General features: G+C 39.4%; 1 protein-coding gene across 4 annotated transcripts; it reads left to right on the top strand.

Annotated features, from left to right (window-relative positions):
* The first annotated feature begins 963 nt into the window (after positions 1 to 963).
* Positions 964 to 14,769, top strand: Tlr3 (toll like receptor 3). Of its 4 annotated transcripts, none has more exons than XM_034519829.2 (7): positions 964 to 1,102; positions 1,548 to 1,744; positions 2,858 to 2,929; positions 7,531 to 7,983; positions 9,925 to 10,116; positions 11,392 to 13,244; positions 13,472 to 14,769. In XM_034519829.2, the coding sequence occupies exons 4-7, from the start codon at positions 7,540 to 7,542 to the stop codon at positions 13,698 to 13,700; spliced, it is 2,718 nt and encodes a 905-aa protein (XP_034375720.1). In that variant the 5' UTR covers positions 964 to 1,102; positions 1,548 to 1,744; positions 2,858 to 2,929; positions 7,531 to 7,539; the 3' UTR covers positions 13,701 to 14,769. The 4 variants fall into 4 exon arrangements, with proteins under 4 accessions (XP_034375720.1, XP_076770180.1, XP_076770179.1 ...); XM_076914066.1 differs by lacking the exon at positions 2,858 to 2,929 and adding an exon at positions 1,204 to 1,451 and having other exon boundaries at positions 978 to 1,102; positions 1,560 to 1,744; XM_076914065.1 differs by lacking the exon at positions 2,858 to 2,929 and having other exon boundaries at positions 1,560 to 1,744.
* The last annotated feature ends 7,243 nt before the right edge of the window (positions 14,770 to 22,012 follow it).

Raw genomic sequence — 22,012 nt, 5'->3', positions numbered from 1 at the left:
TGCACAGCTAATCTGAGCCTCTCTTATTGCCTAGCAATAAAGCCTGAGATTCCAATGAAGCCCAAGAGAGATTGGTGTTCCAAGAAGACAAGTCTCAAATATAGAAGAACTTATCAGGCCTTCAAAATGAACTCAGAATCAAACTCTGCTTCTTGCTGATATCTGCTTGGTCCAATCTAGCCAAGCCAAGGGTCAGTGTAGGAGAGGACCACACAATGGCTGATTCTCTGTCAGGAGACTAGTCCTTCAGAGGCTAGCCAGGGTAATGCTCTTCTGCGGGGGTTGTTTTCAAAGAACCCGCAAAGGTGAAATCTTGCCAAGACTATTAACATTTTTTTGTTGGCATCCAGATGGACCGATGCAGAGGACAATTATTTACCGAGAACAACTACTTGCTTATGGTGTTGAATTAAAGGTAGTACAACTGAACAAGCCAGGTAACCACAGGTAGTAACCAACTGGGGCCAGGGAAGGGCAATTTGCACCTGGATACAAAGTTACTTCTTGCTTTCAGTTCACCGTTCCACTTTCACCTCAACCCCAGTCAACAAAAGGAACCATTGTGGTGAGTCCTCAGGCATTCCCCCAGAGGACTTAACAAGGAAATCAGGTCAGGTGCTTTCCCATTTCTTGTATGCTTTATTATGTTTTTATTACATATCAACCTGGCTGTATCTTATATCATTGCTCATTTGTAACGAAAAGAAAACTGAGTTCATTCTCTTGCAATTAACGAATTGCAAGTCTGCAAAGCTAATTGAGGAGGAAGGAGTTAATCTGAGCTCTTCTCTGTCCAAACATGTTTGATGCCTTCTGATGCCTAATTCGTGGATTCTGTGGGGAAACTGGGCCTGCTTGAGCAGGAAAGGTTCTTTGTGACAACCAGTGCCAGATAGAACACCTCCCCACTTCCGCCCCTCCCCCTATTGTTATCCCCCCCCCCCCCCCGTTGTTTTTGGGAGTGTCCTCATTATTGCTTTTGAGGCAGGACCTCCTCCTGTGTCCGAGATACCCTCAACATTTCCTGCTGGAAAACTAGATGACCATTTTTACCTAGAGATTAAGTTTGACCTTACTCATTTTGCAAAGAAAATAAAGTGAGGTAAGCGAATGACTTTCACTTTGTTTAGGTACGTCCTGTCCTCCCCCACCCCCACCCCCACCCCCCCAGCTTGTCCCTCATTGAACACTCGCACTATGCAGGATCCCGGTCTGCACTCTGGCCCGCCTTTCCAAGCCTCAGACCACACTCAAATCACACAGGTTTGCAAGGATCTGAATCCCACTGTGAGAGGGCTTGACTCTGAAGCCCGGAACTTACTGACTTCCAGAGTTCCTCCAACAGGGAGCAGCCGTTTGGTTCCTCTGTTTAACCTCTCTCCCTAAAGGTTGATTTGTGATCATTTCAATGAATTCCAGGAGGTCCTTAAAAAAGACACCCCCCCCCAAAGGTAACAGTTTAATAACAATCTAACTATTTGGCTGAAAATAATCTGTTTCACTAACTATGCTAGCCTTTCTTCCCCCCACCCCCTTTTTAAATTCAGTTTCACTTTCAGGCTGGAAGGAAATGTCTGATTTAAAAAAAAGTCTGAATGAAAACTAAGAAGATGCAGGATCTCAGGCTGAATAAAATCAGGATATACTTGGCTTTTGAGGTTAACCCACCTGATCTCTATCTGGGAGGTAAAACTGCCTGAATCACAATATCACGCAACAAAAGAAGATATAGAAGATGATACAGGTATGGGGGCGGGGGTGGAGGGAGAAATGCACCATAATTGCAAATGTAAATTTAACCACAAAATCTGGCTTCTGTGATGAAATGCCAATTTTATGCAGCAATTAAAACAACAACAAAACAAAAATACTTCCTCTATAGACTTCTCTTCTTGGAAAGATACTTCAAGAAAGTTTCCAAAGTGATTGTGTAAAAGGCTTTAAAATGAGGGTGAGGGTGGCTGGTGTGGGGGAGGCATAAGGAATAAACAAGTTCAAAAAACATAGGTATGTGTAGTGTATAGCATAAAATCATCAAAGAGTAAGTAAAAGGATTATATTAAAAGGTAATTAAAATGCTTTAAAACAATTACACCTTTGCCTTAAAGAACAAAATCCCAGAAGTTTAAAAAGTCCTTGTAGTTGGCTAGAAAGGAAAATCTGGCATTCTATGGCAATGTTCTTGAGAAAGGATGAATTCTCAGATGTTTCTAGGAACTGGCCAGTCACTTTCTGTTACAGAAAAAAAAAAAGAAGGTGACAGGAGAGGAGGACAGGCTGTTCCGGAAGTTGTATAGTAAAGGCCAGAGACCAGGCTGAGAAATTAGGGACTCGCTGGGGACAACAGTCAACCTTCAACCTATGAAAGTTGTCATAAGCTCTTCTCATGACTTTATAATGTGATTATGGGTTGACACGCATTTCAATGTTTTGAAATAGTAAAGCTTTCCTTTACTATGAACTATGAGTTACCTATTAACTCATGTTACTGATGAAAAGATTTTCATTAAAAAGGGATCACTGTCCATTGGAAATCATTACTGATCGGACCTCCTTAGAAACTAAGTAGGATTTGCCCTCCTCCCTGTCCTCTCTTTCTCTCTCTTTCTGTTTGTGTGTGGTCACCATTCTGAATTCCCTAACATTCTAGTCATGACCTTGTTTTTCACACAGCCTGCTTCATTAGCACTTAGTGGATTTGGAGGTTTTGTTTGTTTTGTTTTGTTGTTTTTGTTTTGTTTTGTTTTGTTTTTCATTCTCAATGAAGTAAGTTTTCAGATTGGGCCTGTCTTTCAGTTATTCAGGGATACAGCTTGGAAATGCCTTGGTCCTTAGAAATTCTAACTTTTATTTACAGACTTTCCAGAGGGGTTGATGTTATCCCTAAACAAGAAGTAGAATATGATACAGGGTTTGTACCCATAATCTGGTAAGTAGAGTTGAGAACAGTACTGCAAGGAAAACTCGTTCGTTGTCTGTCTCTTACTTTGCAAACTGGTTTGTAATGCAAACTTTATGATAGATTCACATGCATAGAAAAAAATAAGTAAATATCATATGATCCCTGGGGATTATGACTATGTCCTCTGGGGGAAAAGGGAAGCCACTGTATTGAAAAACACATTACAGGTGAACTTCAAAACTAACGCACTAATAACGGCAGCTATATATATGAGAATGAATGAGGTCCCCTTCTTTGAGGTTACAAGACCAATCTGTAGGGACGACACTGGTTGCTTCTGGGAGTAAGGATGGACATTAACTGGGAAGAGGAGAGAGTAATTCTTTGGGCTTGAGTTACACAGATTCATGCATTTGCCTTGTCAGAGGATGTATACTTAAAATGCATCTTATTATGTGGAATTTTACATTAGATAACAAATTATATATTAAAAATGCTGAAACTAGAAATGAGGAAGTAATCTGTCCAGGGAGGAGACTGATGCTCGCAGCACATGTTTGTGAACCGATGATAGAGGTGTGTGGATAGATTATTATGTGTGTTATAGCACAAGCATAATTGCTGTAGAGTTCTTTGAGTTGTCTAGAATATTCAAGAATACTTTCTTGCTCTTCTTCTTTTTCTTTTTCTATTTTGTTTTGAGACAAGATCTTACTGTGTAGCCTTATGTGGCCTGGAAATTACCATGTAGACCAGGCTGGCCTCAAACTCACAAAGACTCACTTGCCTCTGCCTCCCAAGTGCTGATGAAATTAAAAGATATAAGCTACCATGTCTGGCCCCTTTTAAGAATTTTTATTGAAAAATGTGGGAACTGTGTTGCCTATAGCATATCCATATACCGGAGCATTTTACGTCGATGAAAATGATGAATTTAAGACATGATGAGATGTGAATACATCTTGCAAACTTCATGTGAAACAAAGAAAAGAATGCTGAAAGGCAGAATGATGCACACACTATCCTCCTTAGTCACGGGGATGCTCTAAGACCACAGTGAGTCCCCAAGAGCATCAGGAGTATCTAGCTCTACATACAGTGAATCCCCAAGTGCATCAGGAGTATCTAACTCTACATACAGTGAATCCCCAAGTGCATCAGGAGTATCTAACTCTATATACAGGATCCACCTGTCCATACATGCCTGTGATGAAATTTAGTTTATAAATAGGAATAGGAAGAGGCTAATGATAATGAATAATGAGCTCTCTCTCTCTTTCTCTCTCTCTCTCTCTCTCTCTCTCTCTCTCTCTCTCTCTCTCACACACACACACACACACACACACACAATGCCTCAATTCATCATTGTACTTAGTAATATTTTGTATCACGGTTGCCACAAGTAACTGAAAAAAGAATGAAACTGTGCCAATGGGGGCAGCTATGATGAAAGCTTTCATTAATACTGACTATAAAGATCTCATTAATACTAACTACAAAGGCGGGTAACCTTGTGTGTAAGAAGTAAAAGTGTGTTTAGGAAGAAGGAAGGATTGCTGGGGTGGGTGGGGGGATTTCCTAAAGCATTGGAGTCCCGTGTTTCTTGGTTTGAGTAGCAAGTCCACTGATAGATACAACTATGAAAATTCAATAATTTGTTCATTTATGGTTTGTGTACCCTTTTGCATATATTTAAGATATAATTATTAAAATAAACACGAATCGGGGTTGGTCTGGTGTGCAAAGCTAAACTTATATCTAAGAGTGTGAGATAGAAAGATAGAAAGAAAATATAAGAATCGAGATAGGGACTAGATTATATAGAATTACCAATGTCTGCTTGAAAGTAATTCCAAAGGAGAGAATATAGAAAGAAAGAAAATTATAGAAAAAGATGTTATAAAAGTTGAGGAAAATGGGAACTGTCAGACTGAAATAAGTAACAATAGAGACATTTGGAAGGAGAGACATAACTTGAAATACTGTCGCGAAATTTTGCATTATCACATTTAAAGAAAAGACATTAAAAAGTATAAAGTTGAAACTATTAGGAGAAAAGTGTTATATAAAGGAAGAGAGAGTTTGAGGAGAGTTTGAGATCTATTGGCAACTCTGGAGGGTAGGAGACAAGAGGCTGTTGCTTTTGTGATTTTGTGTGAAAGGTAATTTTAAATGTATTTTTATTTTTATGAGTGTTCTTCCTGCATGTGTGTATGGACAGTCTGCACATGCACGGATGCACATGGAGGCCAGAATAGAATTCAGATTCCCTAGAATTGGAGTTACAAATGATTATGAGGTGTCCGGTGGGTGCTGGGAATTGAACCCTGATCCTTTGCAAGAGCAGAAAGGGCTTTCAGTTGCTAAGCCACCTGATGTGTATTGGAGGTTAATATTCTTGTATGAAAAAAAAATCATCATGAAGCCCATTACTTTGTTCAAATAATTTATGCTAATAAAATAATAAAAAAAAGTCTGTGTTTCAAATATAATCTAGGTATCAAAATTACTAAAGACATAAACAGGGCAGTGGTGTCTCATGCCTTTCATCCCAGCACTCAGGAGGTAGAGGCAGGGGGAGCTCTGTAAGTTTGAGGCCAGCCTGGTCTACATAGTATGTTCTAGGACAGCCAGGGCTACAAAGAGAAACAGTGTCAGAGAGAGAGAGAGAGAGAGAAAGAGAGAGAGAGAGAGAGAGAGAGAGAGACAGACAGAGACAGAAAGAGAGAGAGACAGACAGAGACAGAAAGACAGAGACAGAGAGAAAAAATTATCAAAGACAAAAATACCAAAGATCAAATTTTGAAAGAACTATGGGTTTTGTCAGTAATTTACAAGCAAATGCTTAAACTTACTTCTAACTCTTAAGCCAAATACTCCTGAAAAATGACCCAAGAGCATCTCAGAACTCAGAACTTTCCATTTGGTTTTTAAAGCAAAATTGAGAGCAGTTTGAAAGGACACTGGCCTCTGCAGTGATCTTTCATCACTGTTGGGGAACAGCACAGGTTGTCACAGTCTGTGAGGTGAGCCATGTGCAATCCATGCTCAGCCACTGTGAGCGAATGAGAAGCTTAGGACTCCTAAGCATGCAGGAAAGCCCCTTACATTTCAGATGCTCCACTCACTTTAGTGTTTCTTCCACTATTGTCTTGTTTAGTGTTTAGCTGTGAGTATCTCATGATAAATTTGGGTTTCTCATTATAAAGTGAAATGTCACAAGACAGAACTTAGCATAACCACATACTCTAAACTCATGGTGTTCTTACTTCAGCCAAATAATGCTTTTGACACTACATCGCTTTATGCCGAGTTCCACAAGATCAACTTGATTTACATCCTTTGGGCCTCAGTTACCTTTGGTAACTACGTCTGAGAAATGAAAATTTGCCAAAACTAGAACACAGGCCATGCTAATCCAGGGTCTACACTCATCACATGTTCCTCTAAGTTTTGCTGATTCTTTGGTGGATATTGACTGATACAAACATAAAGTTATGAATGAGATTTCTGAACATTAGGCTTTTCTAATTAACCTAGATGCAAAGATTTGATGCTTAATCATAGTCACAGGTGAAAATCCCTAACATTTCTTCTCTTGGTCATGTGAGATGATGCTATCCTAAAAGTTATATGAAAGTAAGAATGGAAAGATGTGGTAAAAACAGAAAAACTTGAGTCTCCTATGCCACGGGAAGAGGTATCAGGAAATTCTGTGGAGTCAGTTAACCAAGAAATACAGTTTTAGGCACATTCTTTTAAATTATGAGTGCAACACTATATTAAATGAAGCTAAGCATAGCTATAGAAAATTATATAAGGAAATGAGAGAATGGTGTAGTTAAACTAACATTTATAGTAAAAAAAAAAAAAATGCTTCATGTCATTAACAACATGGGTGCATCTGAGTGAGACCATGATCGGTGAAATACATCAGACAAAGAAAAACAAAAGTCACATGTTCTTGGTGTGAATGATGAGCTTCGAGAATTATGAAACATTGGTTACTGGAGGTGACAAAGAGTGTAGGGAGGCAGAGAGGAGAGGGGGGGTTGACAAATTCAGTGGTGCAGCTGAGGTAGAGGAATGACTTGGATTTCTACACTTAGAAATAAAAGAATCCATTGTAAAAAGGTCTGAGAGTGTTCTTAACACGAGATGTTGATAAATATTCAAAGTGATGGACAAGAAAATCCCTCCAGTGAGCTCGGAATACACTGTACACAGACTGAAACTGTCATTCTGTTCTAGAAGCATGTATAATTATGATGTGTTGATAAAAAGTAATTTCAAGAGGAAATTTTTGTCTGGAGTTGACTGACTTGTAGATGGCTTTAAAAATAGTAATCGTAACAACAGAGAAAATAAAATAACCGTAGTTACAAGGAAATGGCATGATTGAAGTCCTTATCTTTGCAGTGGGAGGAAGAATGAGGAAGAAGTGCAAGCAGATCACTTCACTTATTGATGCTGTTTGAATTATCTCTGCTTGGTGCATTGTTTGTGTGCTACCTACTTGTATGGTGTAAAACTTATCTACAGATCTTGTATAGATTTGGGTGGCACGATTTAAAAGAATGCACCAAAAGTTATGGTAACACCCATTACTTTTTATATTTCCTTTGTAGGGCAGAATCATGAAAGGGTGTTCATCTTATCTAATATGCTCCTTCTGGGGACTTTTGCCCCTGTGGATTCTTGTGGTGTCTTCCACAAACCAATGCACTGTGAGATACAACGTAGCTGACTGCAGCCATTTGAAGCTAACACACATACCTGATGACCTTCCCTCTAACATAACAGTCTTGAATCTTACTCACAATCAACTCAGAGGATTACCACCTACCAATTTTACCAGATACAGCCACCTTGCTATCTTGGATGCAGGATTTAACTCCATTTCAAAACTGGAGCCAGAACTGTGCCAGATGCTCCCTTTGTTGAAAGTATTGAACCTGCAACACAATGAGCTATCTCAGATTTCTGATAAAACCTTTGTCTTCTGCACGAACCTGACAGAACTCCATCTAATGTCCAACTCAATACACAAAATTAAAGGCAACCCTTTCAAAAACCAGAAGGTAAGAGGAGTATATTCATTTTGTTCTAAGAAATGATAATATTATCTAAAGTTACCCGACATTAAGTTTTCAAGTTACCCATGGTAGTCTTCATAACTAACAAGGTAAGAATATAAAGTCAGATCAATCCTCGTCATGACTGTGGGGTCCACCTGTGCACACGTGGGAGTTGTGTATGTTACAGTCTTTGGTCAATTGAAACAGTAAGAAATCTCCTGCATTGTCTCATTTGAAACAGGACTTAAAGAAAGACATCATGAGCAGACATATATCTGACTGTCCTCCAGGGAACACAGATAACAAACTCATGGTACTGCTGAGTTTAGAATGGGAAGCAGTAAGAAACACAATGAGTCCAAACTCTGACTTCAGTAAAAGTAACAAGTTGACAAAGCAGACTGTTTTACTAAAATACTACCTACTCTTTGGCGTTTCAGGAATCTTGGAACATTACCTTTCCAATGGTTTCTGCCTTTTCCCTTTTAAAATTGGCTTAAAATTTAAATATATGAAAAGTGTGTGTTATTAGCTAATAATACCAGCAACTCAAGTGCTTCACTTAGACCAACGCCGTCTGTAAATCAATTATTTTCTTTATTTGATGGCCTCAAACAAAATAACCGAGCCTTATTCCTTCTCTGATGAAGAGGACACAATGTGCAAATTTAAGAAGAACTGGTAAATCGATGTGTTGGCCAGTCTCTGAGCTTTCTTCTCATAGTGTGCGGGGGAAATACCTTTCAATGCAAATGCCTCAAAATCTGATCAGAGAAATTACTAGAGAAACGCAGTTTTTCTTCTTAATGCATAAAAGTAAGACTAATTTCTCATAGAAATTCCGTTTGACTTTTCCCTAACCTACCCGAGGTTTCCTTTTTGCCGGAATTTGAAACTTACTGGCCGACTTCATGGCCCTCTGGCTTTTATAATCTTCCTGCTCTGTCTTCCAAGAAGTTCCCTGAGCCTTGGCTGTAGCGATTGTGTTTCCTTAAAGCAGTGCTTTCTTCTTTCTCTCCTGTAACTAGTTCCCGAGGTTCATGCCTTGCAATTATGTTTACTAAGCTATGCTGCTATCTCTTATAATACCAATAAACGCTTATTATAAACAGGGAGACGATCAATTGTCCTTATATCATGAAAAATAAACTCAAGTCCTTAAACTTGGTAAAAGAAGGGGATTTATGAGGAAACTAAATCCTTGTAACAATGTTTTGCTAAATGTTTATAGTTGAAACAGAGTTAAGTTACATTACTCTCTCCACTGTCTATCCTCAAACTACCCAGCTCCTTCAAATTCCTGCCATGATAATCACCACTCTCATGGAAGATAGATAGCCTCTTTTTCTTTGACTATTATTGTTACACCTCTCTCTCCTCTCTCTCTCTCTCTCTCTCTCTCTCTCTCTCTCTCTCTCTCTCTCTCTCTCTCTCTCTCTCTCTGTGTGTGTGTGTGGTGTGTGTGCATGCATAGGTGTATATAAGTACCAAATCTAATTTGTTGTTTGTTGTTTGTGTGTCTATGGTTTCAAGGCTGGCCACTCTGCATCGGATAACCCAATAAGTGGGCTCATCCCTAGGACAGGCTAAATTTCTTCTCCCAGGAGTCATTAGTAACTTGTAATTCTTTTTTCCAGGGATGGGCTCTCTAAAAATTTCGGTTCTCCCATGTCACATAACTCTTGATATTGCCACTTTTCAGGTCTTGCTTATACAGCCCCATCTAGGAGAGACTTCCTGGTACAAACATTGAAACAGGGTGGGTGAAAAGACTCTAACAGCAATGGTACATTTAATTGCAATACAGATTATCATGCCTTCAAGACAACAAGGAGAGATCAGCCGTTTTCCCTTGGAGATCCTTCCAAGGTTCATAGGTTAGAGGGAGTTGCTTCTGGTGTCAAGACTCTAATTAATATGTGTGTCTCTGTTTTTCACTCTCAGAACCTAATCAAATTAGATTTATCTCATAATGGTTTATCATCTACAAAGTTGGGAACTGAGGTCCAGCTGGAGAACCTCCAAGAGCTGTTCTTATCAAAAAATAAGATCCTTGCACTACGAAGTGAAGAACTCGATTTTCTTGGCAATTCTTCTTTACAAAAATTGGACTTGTCATCAAATCCACTTAAAGAGGTAAGATGTAAAGGCGGAGTTACTTCCTATGTTACCTCCCGGTGTGCACAATCCATGTGTCGCACAGATGGAAACCTAAGATTTCTAGTGAAATAAAATTGTAAGTTCAGTCTTGTCTAACAAAACCATTGCTGCTTGAGGCCATTGACAACTTAGTCAAAAACGAGTTGAGAAATTGTCAGTTGGTAAGGTTGATTCTAATCCCTGTTCCACTGCGGAGATATTATTTAATTTTCAAAAAGACACTGATTTTAGTTTTCCTAATTATATAGTGAAAATCAAACTCCTCCTCCTGAGATCTCTATAAGAATTAAAACACTATTGTCATCAAGGTCTCAGGCTGTGGACTTGGGTTAGCCACTCCTCCATAGGCTTTGTCTTTTAATAATCGTGTGATCAGATAAGTTATTCAAGGGAGCTGTGCTTCAGCCTTCCAGTAACACTACCTCATAGGACTATGAGGCAAAAGAATTTAGTAATGCATCTGGCATACAGCAGTTCTTAGTATAAAAAACTCCTGTACTGGAATATTTCTCAGTATCTTGCTCTTCTGTGGCCCGTGATCTTTAGCTGAACTACTGTTATACACAGCTATCTATTTCTTAGATGTAGTTTATTTCATGTGCATCCATTGAGTATTGCTCATATGTGTACATGTTTAGGGCTGACCATAATGGATAACCAATTAGGGCCTCATTCCTGGGGAAGATTGCCTCTCCTTCCCTTACTAGTCATGACTGCCTGCAAGGCTTCATCTAGCTACCAGTGCTTCTCAACCTTCCTGAGGCTTTGGGCCTTTAATATAGTTCCTCATGTTGTGGTGATCTCCAGCCATAAAACTGTTCTCATTGCTACTCCATGATTATCATTTTGTACCTTTATGAATAGATCGATAGATAGATAGATAGATAGATAGATAGATAGATAGATATTTGCCAAATTGGTCACCAGGACACACTGGGAATCTGCTCCATTACAGTTTTCACATATAATCTAGTAAATGCAACTGGATTCAGGAAGATTTAGGCAAAATGCTGGGAGACATAACTTTACCTGGGAGACCTGGGAAGACCCTGCGGGCGGGTGTTACAGCCACAGGGTGAAGAAAGAACTAAGGATAGAGTGGGCGGGGTTTCCTGCCCATGTCACATGGTAAAAAGGGAAAAGGACTGAGTAAAAAGGCATTTAAGTATTTCCTATGGAGCCAGTTACATCCGGGTTTTTTTGTTTGTTTGTTTGTTTGTTTTTGGTTTTTTGTTTGTTTGGAACCGTCAGTTTTCTCCAGGGTGTTTCCATACAATTGGCAAGTTATTCGCCCTCCTCTTAAACAACGCCCAACTGAACATCCACCTCACAGAGAAGCTTTGCTGGGAACTTTCAAACACAAGCATCCGGAATCTCTCTCTGGCTAACAACCAGCTGCCAGCAACCAGCAACAGCACTTTCTCCGGGCTGAAGCAGACAAACCTCACCTGGCTCGATCTTTCCTACAACAACCTCCATGATGTCGGGAACGATTCCTTCTCTTGGCTCCCATACCTGAGGTATCTGTCTCTCGAATACAATAATATACAGCGTTTGTCCCCTCGCTCTTTTTATGGACTTTTCAACCTGAGGTACCTGAGTTTGAAGCGAGCATTTACTAAGCAAAGTGTTTCATTTGCTTCTCACCCCAACATTGACGATTTTTCCTTTCAGTGGCTAAGATATTTGGAATATCTCAACATGGATGATAATAATATTCCGGGTACAAAAAGCAATACTTTCACAGGATTGGTGAGTCTGAAGTACCTGAGTCTTTCCAAAACTTTCACAAGTTTGCAAACATTAACGAATGAAACATTTGTGTCGCTTGCTCATTCTCCTCTGCTCACTCTCAATTTAACGAAAAATCACATCTCAAAAATAGCAGGTGGTGCTTTCTCTTGGTTGGGCCAACTCAGGATACTTGATCTCGGCATCAATGAAATTGAGCAAGAACTCACTGGCCAGGAATGGAGAGGTCTGAGAAATATATTTGAGATCTACCTGTCCTATAACAAATACCTCCAACTGACTAGCAATTCCTTTGCTTTAGTTCCCAGCCTTCAAAGACTGATGCTCAGGAGGGTGGCCCTTAAAAATGTGGATATCTCCCCGTCGCCTTTCCGCCCTCTTCGTAACTTGACTATTCTGGACTTGAGCAACAACAACATAGCCAACATAAATGAGGACTCGCTGGAGGGTCTTGAGAATCTAGAGATTCTGGATTTTCAGCACAACAACTTAGCAAGGCTCTGGAAACGTGCAAACCCTGGTGGTCCCGTTAATTTCCTGAAGGGTCTGTCTCGCCTGCACATCTTGAATTTAGAGTCCAATGGCTTAGATGAAATTCCAGTGGAGGTGTTCAAGAACTTATTCGAACTAAAGAGCATCAATCTAGGACTGAATAATTTAAACACACTTCTACCGTTCATTTTTGATGACCAGACATCTCTAAGGTCATTGAATCTCCAGAAGAACCTCATAACATCCGTTGAGAAGGATGTTTTCGGGCCACCTTTTCAAAACCTGAATAGTTTAGATATGCGCTTTAATCCATTCGACTGTACATGTGAAAGCATTTCCTGGTTTGTTAACTGGATTAACCAGACCCACACTAACATCTCTGAGCTATCGACCCATTACCTCTGCAACACCCCACATCACTATCATGGATTCCCGGTGAAGCTTTTTGATACATCATCCTGTAAAGACAGTGCCCCGTTTGAACTCCTTTTCATAATCAGTACCAGTACACTCCTGATGTTTATACTGATGGTACTCCTCATTCACTTTGAAGGTTGGAGGATATCTTTTTACTGGAATGTTTCAGTGCATCGGATTCTTGGTTTCAAGGAAATGGATGCACAGGCTGAGCAGTTTGAATATACAGCATATATAATTCATGCCCATAAAGACAGAGATTGGGTCTGGGAACAATTCTCTCCATTGGAAGAACAAGACCAATCTCTCAAATTTTGCCTAGAAGAAAGAGACTTTGAAGCAGGTGTCCTTGGACTTGAAGCAATTGTTAATAGCATCAAAAGAAGCAGAAAAATTATTTTCGTTATAACACATCACCTATTAAAAGACCCTCTGTGCAGAAGGTAGGTAGATTCTGTGGATGTTTGTCTCTTCACTTGTTTTTCAAATGAAAAGCTTTCAAAATTACTACATTCGCAATTCACAAAACTTGCAACAAAATTAAGGGGGAAATTCAAATTTTTAGTGAAAGCGCAAGTAAATTCCACAAATAATTTTAGACTGTTAGGCTTTTAACTTTTTAACAAATACATGTTAATGATCTGACCATTCCTTTTAATGTTTTACTTAGATTCAAGGTACATCACGCGGTTCAGCAAGCTATTGAGCAAAATCTGGATTCAATCATATTGATTTTTCTCCAGAATATTCCAGATTACAAACTAAACCATGCACTCTGTTTGCGAAGGGGAATGTTTAAATCTCACTGCATCTTGAACTGGCCAGTTCAGAAAGAACGGATAAATGCCTTTCATCATAAATTGCAAGTAGCACTTGGGTCGCAGAATTCAGCACATTAAGCTCCTTTGAAGATTTGGAGTCGGTAAAGGGATAGATCCAATTTATAAAGGTCCATCACAAATCTGAGTTTTCCTTGAAAGTTTTGTATCTGTTTATATGTATAGATGATGACACTGTATCACAATTGAATCTCAGTTTTGAAATATTTCTGCTTATTTCAGATCTCTTACTGACAACTGGTTTATTTACTCCAAATAAATACATGGGCAGTTAAGAACATCCACTAATAATAGGTTCCCAATTGATTTCTGAGGTGTATCACAACTCCACAAGGTTGAAAATTATTCTTTATATAAATAAAACTGAGAGGTTTATGAACATACTTTTTTTAAAATGGAGTCTTATTATGTAGCTCAGGTTGGCCTGGAAGTGACTATGTTAAAGAGTCATGTCTTAAACTCACCGATGTCTGCTTGCCTCTGTCTCCAGAGTGATGCTTTTAAGGGCGTGTAACACCACACCCAGAGACATACATGAGATTTTATAATGCTCATTTTTGAGACATTTATAGAATAAAAGATAATTGCTTTTATGGTACAAGGCTACTTGAATAGTAATGAGGATAAAATATTTAGAAAGAGAGGTTTTGATTTTTTAGTTGAAAAGCTTTGTATTTTATTCTGGTGTTGGTTTTGATAGATGTTGAGTAGCTTTTAAATCTGCATACCCAAGAGCAGAATATCTTTATAATATTCATAGTGTCATAGGACACTAGACCATAGTAGGGCCCCAGACCTAGCACAACTGACTCCATGATTGACGTACCATTTAGGTCATAAAACTCAGCCCACCTGCCAACATGAAAACAAAGACCTAATCCATCAAAGTCTGTAGTTCTGGGAAAGTCTCTAAATGCACTAACCTTGCTTTTTGGCTTCTGTAGTTCTGCTTCTGACTGCTTTTGTTAACTGAAGTATGTCAACAGAGATTATGGGTTTTTTAAATTGTTGTTGTTATGTTTTGTTTTGCGCTTAAAAGCTCACCTGGAAAAAGGGTTGGGGCTACCTAGGGAACACAAACAGCTAATGTGGTCACCAACTGGCTATTAAAGACTTTCTATTAATGTAATCCCACATCTGAGCAGTCTTCTTTGATGAATACTCCACAATGATAGATGGCTTTTAATACTTGATAAAATAGATATTGGAATAAATACTTGTATTTTGCTAATTTTTGTGTCTCTTCTGCAGGAGAGTTAAATAACTTTCTTAACCATATTATAGAAAGCCTTGCTTCCAGAACCCTGGTCAATAAAGCATCTTTATAGATAACAGCATTTCCACCCCCTATCATAGACTTGGAAGGTGGTTTGTGCCAAATCACTGGGTCTTAGTGGGATTCTTTGGTATATTTTTTGCATAATATTTTTATTGATTAGTTGGGTATTTTACATCATGAACCATGAACCACATTCATTTCCCAGTCTTCCTACATCTGGGCCCCTCCTGTGAACTCCCAAGAAGGAGGAGGAGGAGGAGGTGGTGGTGGAAGAGAAGAAGGAGGAAGAGGAGGAACAGGAAGAGGAGGAAGAGGAAGAAAGGGAGGAAGAAGAAGGGGAGGAAGAAGAGGAGGAGGAGAAGGAGCATGTTCAACTTCTGTTGCCCATAATCACTGGAACAAACGGGCAGCCCTTTAAAGAAAATGGAGTCCTTTCCCACCTGCACCTCCACCAGAAGCCATCAACTGTGAAGAACTCACTTCCGCATCCTCAACACAATTTTGAGAGTTCTCCTAAGTGGCTTTCTGTCTAGGCTGTAATTATACCACGAGAGGACACACACTGGGCAACTTAGCCCCTTAGCCTCTTTAAAAAATGGTTAGAATAAGTTTTACCTTTAGCAAAGCAAAGCTTTTAGTTTTCGTTTTATGATTAAAAAACAAAAAGATAGACATATTGGAAATACATATCCAAAGCTTTTCAAAATATCTCTTGCTCAGGTACTGAAACATAAGAAAGAATGTAAGTTGAAACGCAGAGTTAACAGCTGCCTTGCTGAGTGGTAACTATCTTCTGCCTTGCTGCCTGTGTCAACCACCCCTCTCCACTGTGGGGCTCCTCTGATCTTTCTTTTCTCGTACCATACTCTTTAGAATAAACTGACTTTGGAAATCTCACATGAGATGTTTAGAAGGGAAAACACTCAGTGGTGATTGGAAGGGAGTTGAATAGATGGTAGAAGGCTATGGAGAAATGACATTGACTCTGTGCTGCCAATAGAAGGGATCCTTCCAGAGGCAGACAAGACAGGATTAGGAAAGATGCTCTTTGCTGAGGGCTGAGAACCTTCAAAAGTTACTTCTCCTTTTTTTCCACATGGAAGTTTTGCTTATTCTTCTTCATTTGTCTTATTTGTCCAGTTTTAAAAATCAATTTGGACTCAATTTACACTTGTATTTTATGTTAACTGTACTGTTTGGTGGTTTAGCTCAAATGGTTTCAGCATTGGATTTTGGGGCATTCTTAGTAGTCTTTGTGTCTCTTTGTGTCTCTTTGTCCCTTTTGTATACTGTGTCATCATCATCACCATCATCCTCTCTTTCTCACTCTCTCTCTTCTTCACTCTCTCTCTCTCATGCTTGTGTGTGTGTGCACATGCACGCACAGGTGTGTATATGTGTGTTAAATTGTACTTTTGGAAATTGCATTGTGCTCCAAGATAATCCTGGATGTTCCCTTGCTCCATGTCTAAACCATCTACAAGGAGTCCTGAACCCTTTAAGTTGAGAATAGCATCAGTACACCTGGATGTGCTTGTCAGTAAGCGAATGCCCTTCTTTTAGGCCTCCCATGCTTACAAAGCAAGAAATGTGAGTGCACATCACTCATACATATGTACATATCTATAAATAGTTCCAGATCTATGCATATCTAATATGTCAGCACATATGTCAGGTGGTTTGCAAGCACCTATAACTTCAGCTGCAAGAAACCCGATGCCCTCTTTGCATCTCTGAGGAGATCCACATGCAAGTCTGCCTACTCACACACAGACACATAAAAATATCTATAAATAAAAATGAGATAAAATTTAAAAATTATTCACTTAAATTTGACTTCTCAACTATGGCTTATTTACTAATTCTGTAGGTGTATATTTTGCAGAAAGTCATATGCACAAAACCATTTAGTATGTAGCTAAAGAAATGCCGAGTTTATTGATTTGGAAGACTGTCATTTGCTGAATTTAAGAAGCAATTCATGAACACATTCAAGTACTTGGATGTAAATATTTCAGCACTCTTGGTCTGAGTTTACATGACTACAATAAGCAATATAAACAGGCAGGCTACACGGGAGAGAGAAAGCAGCTGCGTGGCAGCCAAAGGCTGATGGAACAGAGCTGCACTGTAGAAGGTCACATGACCATTAGAAATGACTCAGACCAATATGGCCAGTGGTGATGACTGCTAACTGCCCTTTGTTTCCTTACAATCCAGTCTCCAACTGTCAGCTAATCATACAACACTGGCAGTTCTCAACATTCACTGGGCTCCATGACACATCTGAAAATCCATGAGAGCAGAAAAGACGTGTAAATCTTATCCCAGGAATTCCTGTCTTCCCTTAGTTCATAAATAATCCTCTCCTTTATTAACTTTGACCAAATGAAATACTGTCTACAAAGCCAGCAGATTTGTGGTTTGGTCTGAGAATGCACTTGTGTATTAAGCACATACTTTTGTTCTATAATGAAATTTCTAAACCTCTTCTTTTGTCTGGAGTCTTTCCCGGACTGGAGAATACTGATTTGGGGTCTCCTTTTGACCCATGTTTCTCTATGTTTCTCTGAGGAAATCTTATCCCTTAGTTCTTTTCAACTCCAAGTTCTAAGGAGTTTATACAATCTGAGTCTACAATCATCCATAATGTGACTGTGTAGAAAAAAAGTTTTTATTTTTACAATATGCACCAATGTTACTTGTTACTTATTATTTCTTCAGCATTTTAGCTAAGATTTGCTTTAACTGCAATTACCTCCTCTATTCAGGCATCATAAGATAAACATAATACTTCATAATATATAATAATATACACTATATGACACATAGACATATAGATATAGACATATAGACATACAGACATACAGATATATATAGACAGATGTAGACATGTAGACATATATAAGTATAACTACTTCTTTTCTTGGTAATATTGTGTGTGCTGTCTATCAATATTCTTTACTCTTCACTCTTTACTTACATACTTTCAAATTATTTTTATAAATTAATCATTGATTTATGGAAAGCAAGAAACATTTTTGCTGTTATTTTCTTTCTTGTCTGCTTTTAAGATGGCCGACCAAATAGCCAAATTTAAATTGAATTCAAATATAACTTTTTACCGTTCTGTTAATATTTAATAGATTGAATCACACAGAGTAGCTTGTTTAAACAAATACAAATAAAAACTAGCAAAAGGTGGAAACTCTGACTTGTATTTGACCTACACAGGAAGCAACATCTTGAGCTTCTCTAGACTGCTTTTCATAATTGTTCTCAGGAGGAGTTTATATCCCTTGGGCTTGAGACACAGGGATTGAAGGAAAGTTTGTCTGACTTCCTATCTAATTTCCATAGAGAACTTGTCTTGTTTTCTACTATCAGGATTCCATCCTCCATACTATCTGCTCATTCCAGCTTCTTTCTGTTTTGCACTGGAAAAAACAAAACTCACCTGGATCTATATGGGGTTTAAAATAAATTGCAATGTTTAAGTTTTGCATAAAAAAATATCCTTTTTTAATTGGGCTGAAAAATAATAGAATAAATTTGTTAATGGAAATGAAGCCACATTAACATCATTTGTTTATTAATGTCTCATCATTTAAGCAAATTACCAGGAATCTACTTCCAATTAATCTCTCCCTGTCCCCTGCCCTCTCTCAACTGTCTTCTTCAAAAATCCTGGGAAACAAATGACTTCATTATTGATTAAGTTTTTAGAGTGAGGATATTGTAGTGGTGTTAAGCTGCTCTACTCAAAGAAGATCAGGATGGTCAACATAGCTGAATAAATTATGGCTCTTTCTCATTTCAGTGAGAAAGGAAGTGCATTGTGGGAGCCTCCCTATGGTATTTATTCTTCTCATTGCTATATCAGAATATCTGGTAGAAGAAACTTAAGGATCATAGAGTTTATTATGGCTGGGGGTGGGGTACAGTCCATCATGGTGGAGAGGGCATAGAGGCAGGGGTGGGAGGCAGCTACTTTCACTACATCTAGACAAGAAGCAGAGAGAAATAAATACAGGTGCTCCATTCACTTTTCCCTTTTTACCATTGTATTGAGTAAAGACTGCAGGTCAGAAGATAGCATCAGCCACATTCAGGGTGGAGCTTCCTTCTTCAGTTGAACCTCTCTAGAAATACACCAACAGATGTGCTCAGAAAATGCATCTTGTAGGTGATGGTAAACCTAGTTAAATTGGCAATGGAGATTAATGGTCACATTCAGTAAGATGGTGCCAGAAAGAACCCTGTTTAGCCATAGGATTTGGGATGAGTAGCTTCAAAAAGAAGAGAGTGGAACAAAGGTAAAGTAACTTATGGAACTGCAGTCAGAACTGGGTGCTGGTGGCACATGCCTTCAATCTCAGTACTTAGGAAACTGAGAAAGGTGGATCTCTGAGTTCAAGGCTAGCCTGGTTTACAAAGGGAGTTCCAGGACACCATGGTGTTCCAGAGATTTCTATGATATCCTTGTAAGAGCTACCCAGAATCAGGTGGAAATGAGAAGCATGTAGAAAGATAAAGGCAGAGCTGGCTTTTAGAAAAGGTGGGATAACTGAACCGATTGACAAAATGTTGGAGTCGACCTTTCTTTACACATAACAAAGTTCAAGTGGCTTACTACCTCATACAAGTGGCTTACTATGTCATATAGTATGGTATTCTAGGCTTTTACAACTTCATGGAAATTATCTCTCTACCTTGCGTTTTTACATTTTAATCCATTTTTTGGGAGAATCTCATTTATGAGAACTATATTTACAATGTTTTCAGTACCCCCCTTCCCTTTTGACTCCTCCCACGCTCCATTCCTGATGCCCCATATTCATGACCATGGCTATACATTAGTTTGATTTTTCTTAATATGCCCATGCTTTCTACCAGCTTCTGGCTCTGGGATTGGGGTGAGGTTTGTGGCTCTGTGTTCTTTCCCTTCAGTGCCTTTTCCCCCTCCACAGCTGGAAAGTCAACTCTCATGACTGTCCCTCCTGCCTTACAGCAAGCAACTCTAGGATTTAGTCACATCAGAAGTGCAACAGACAGAACAATGTGTTTGGGAGACTGCTCATGCTTGACTGTCCCGGTTGCTTGAAATCTGACCACCCAGAACTCGGGAGAGTCCTGTTGCAGCAGTGGTGGTGCTTGCAGTGTTCGGAGGAAGGAACGGAACATGGGAACATGGTTAATTCTCAAACAGCAAACTGTTTGAAAGGTAAAGAGTAGATTGAGCTTTTGACAAATGGCTTAAAAAGGAAAAAAAAAACTCGTTAGATTTTGTGATAATACATTTTTATTCTCAAGAAGTTTTCCTTTTGGTAATTCAGTATATGGTAGAGAAAACAAACAGAAGAGAACCATGGTCTTCCAGAGATTTCTTTGTCGTCCTCCAGCCTTGTAAAAGCTACCCTGAGACCTGCCATGTCTATACGATGCAGCTGTGTAAGTTTCCAGTTTCTAGAACTTCAGCTTAAATCCCAAGTTTTGCATGACCTCCCCCTCTTTGTCCTCTCATCTCCCATTCTTTCTCACTTACATGGTATTGATCCAATGGGTCAAGAACAAAGTGAGCGAACCCAGCTGTTCAGAATTATTGATGGCTCTCCCAAGCACCTTGCTTATTCCCACTTCTCTCCATCTGTCCATTCAGAATGATTCTGCTTTCACTCTAGGCCTTCTCCTTGTCTTTGCCTTGTTGAATGTGTAGTTCTAAGCATGAGTTTAGGTGTCTAGGGACCACTTTTCTCCCTCCAATCCTGAATCACACCTGTTCTCTAGGGGGATGGACCAGTAAGACTTTAACACTGGGCAATTATTAGAGACATGCTTTTGTTAGTGCAAGAAACTGCCAAACCCTAGCTACACTTTACCTTGGCTGTGTAACTTTGGAGGCTCTGGGACCATGCCCTGCCTTCCCCATTCCCCTAAAATAACCATTCTGTGCAAGGGGTTCAAGGGGCTGTTCTGCTCAACCTGTTTTGGTGGAAAATGATCTCCAATGGGACAAACACTAAGTCAAGTGAGATTGCCCTTCCTTGGAGAAACTGTTTCCTAAGCATTTGTAGAAAGCACAGTCCCTGTGGACTTTGCTGATAGCAGTTCAACCTGGCAGCTCAGTGACTCTATAGTTCCTTCTGATGACATCCACCTCAGGTGGCTTCTGTGACATTATATGGCCTTGAAGTTTGTGCTCTTCTATCCTATACCAGCCTGGAGGAGAGAGAGGGATGGCCCCTCCCCACATTTTCACTTGTTAAAAGTACTGGTGACAGCCTGGTCTACAGAGTGAGTTCCAGGATAGCCAGGACTACACAGAGAAACCCTGTCTCGAAAAAAAAAAAATCAAAATATATATATACTGGTGACTTCTCAGCACAGCAGTGGAGTATATAAGAGAGAGGGATGCTATTTAAAGGGTGCTCCTAGATTGTGCCCAGGATGTTGGGTTTCATGTTAGTCCTGCCACAGTGGATTCTGAACACTGTACCTTCGGATACACCTACTTTCCATCTCTTTTCTTCCCTCTTCTGTTTCCTGGATTTATTTACATCTATCTGGAGTCACGCTGCTATGACTTGGACATGGTTTGTGTGCTTCCTGAGAGTTTAAGCTTTCAGAAACTTGCACCCTGAGAGGATAGTATTTAAGATGAAGTAACACCTTTAAGAGGTAGGTAGGTCCTGGTGGAAGGTCCTTGGATCTGGCTTTGACTAAAGTGGTTCTTATATGACGCTTTAGTGGTTCTATATGGAGGATGCTGATAAAGCAAGCAATGGGACCAGTTCTTTGTGCTGTCTGCTTTCTGGCTTGAGAAGGGAACTTTCCCCTACAAATGTTCTTCCAGCAGCCATCTTTAATAAGACCAGACCCACCACCATGTTGTTTGAATTCTCAATCTTCAAAACGACAAGTAAAATCAATCTTTTTTCTTATCCCATGTCAGTTAAAAGTTGTGAAAACCCTGGGGAAAACCCAAGGCATATGCACAAAAAACTGTTCTTTTATTTTAAAACCTGGAAGACATCCTGTGTAGACCATGTTCAGTATCATCCAGAACTGTTAGATGACTTTGAGAAGATTTCAT

This window comes from Arvicanthis niloticus, chromosome 16, assembly GCF_011762505.2.
Source record: "Arvicanthis niloticus isolate mArvNil1 chromosome 16, mArvNil1.pat.X, whole genome shotgun sequence".
Classification (NCBI taxonomy): domain Eukaryota; kingdom Metazoa; phylum Chordata; class Mammalia; order Rodentia; family Muridae; genus Arvicanthis; species Arvicanthis niloticus.
Note: the sequence above shows the minus strand (reverse complement) of the source record. Positions and strands in the feature narration are given on the sequence as shown.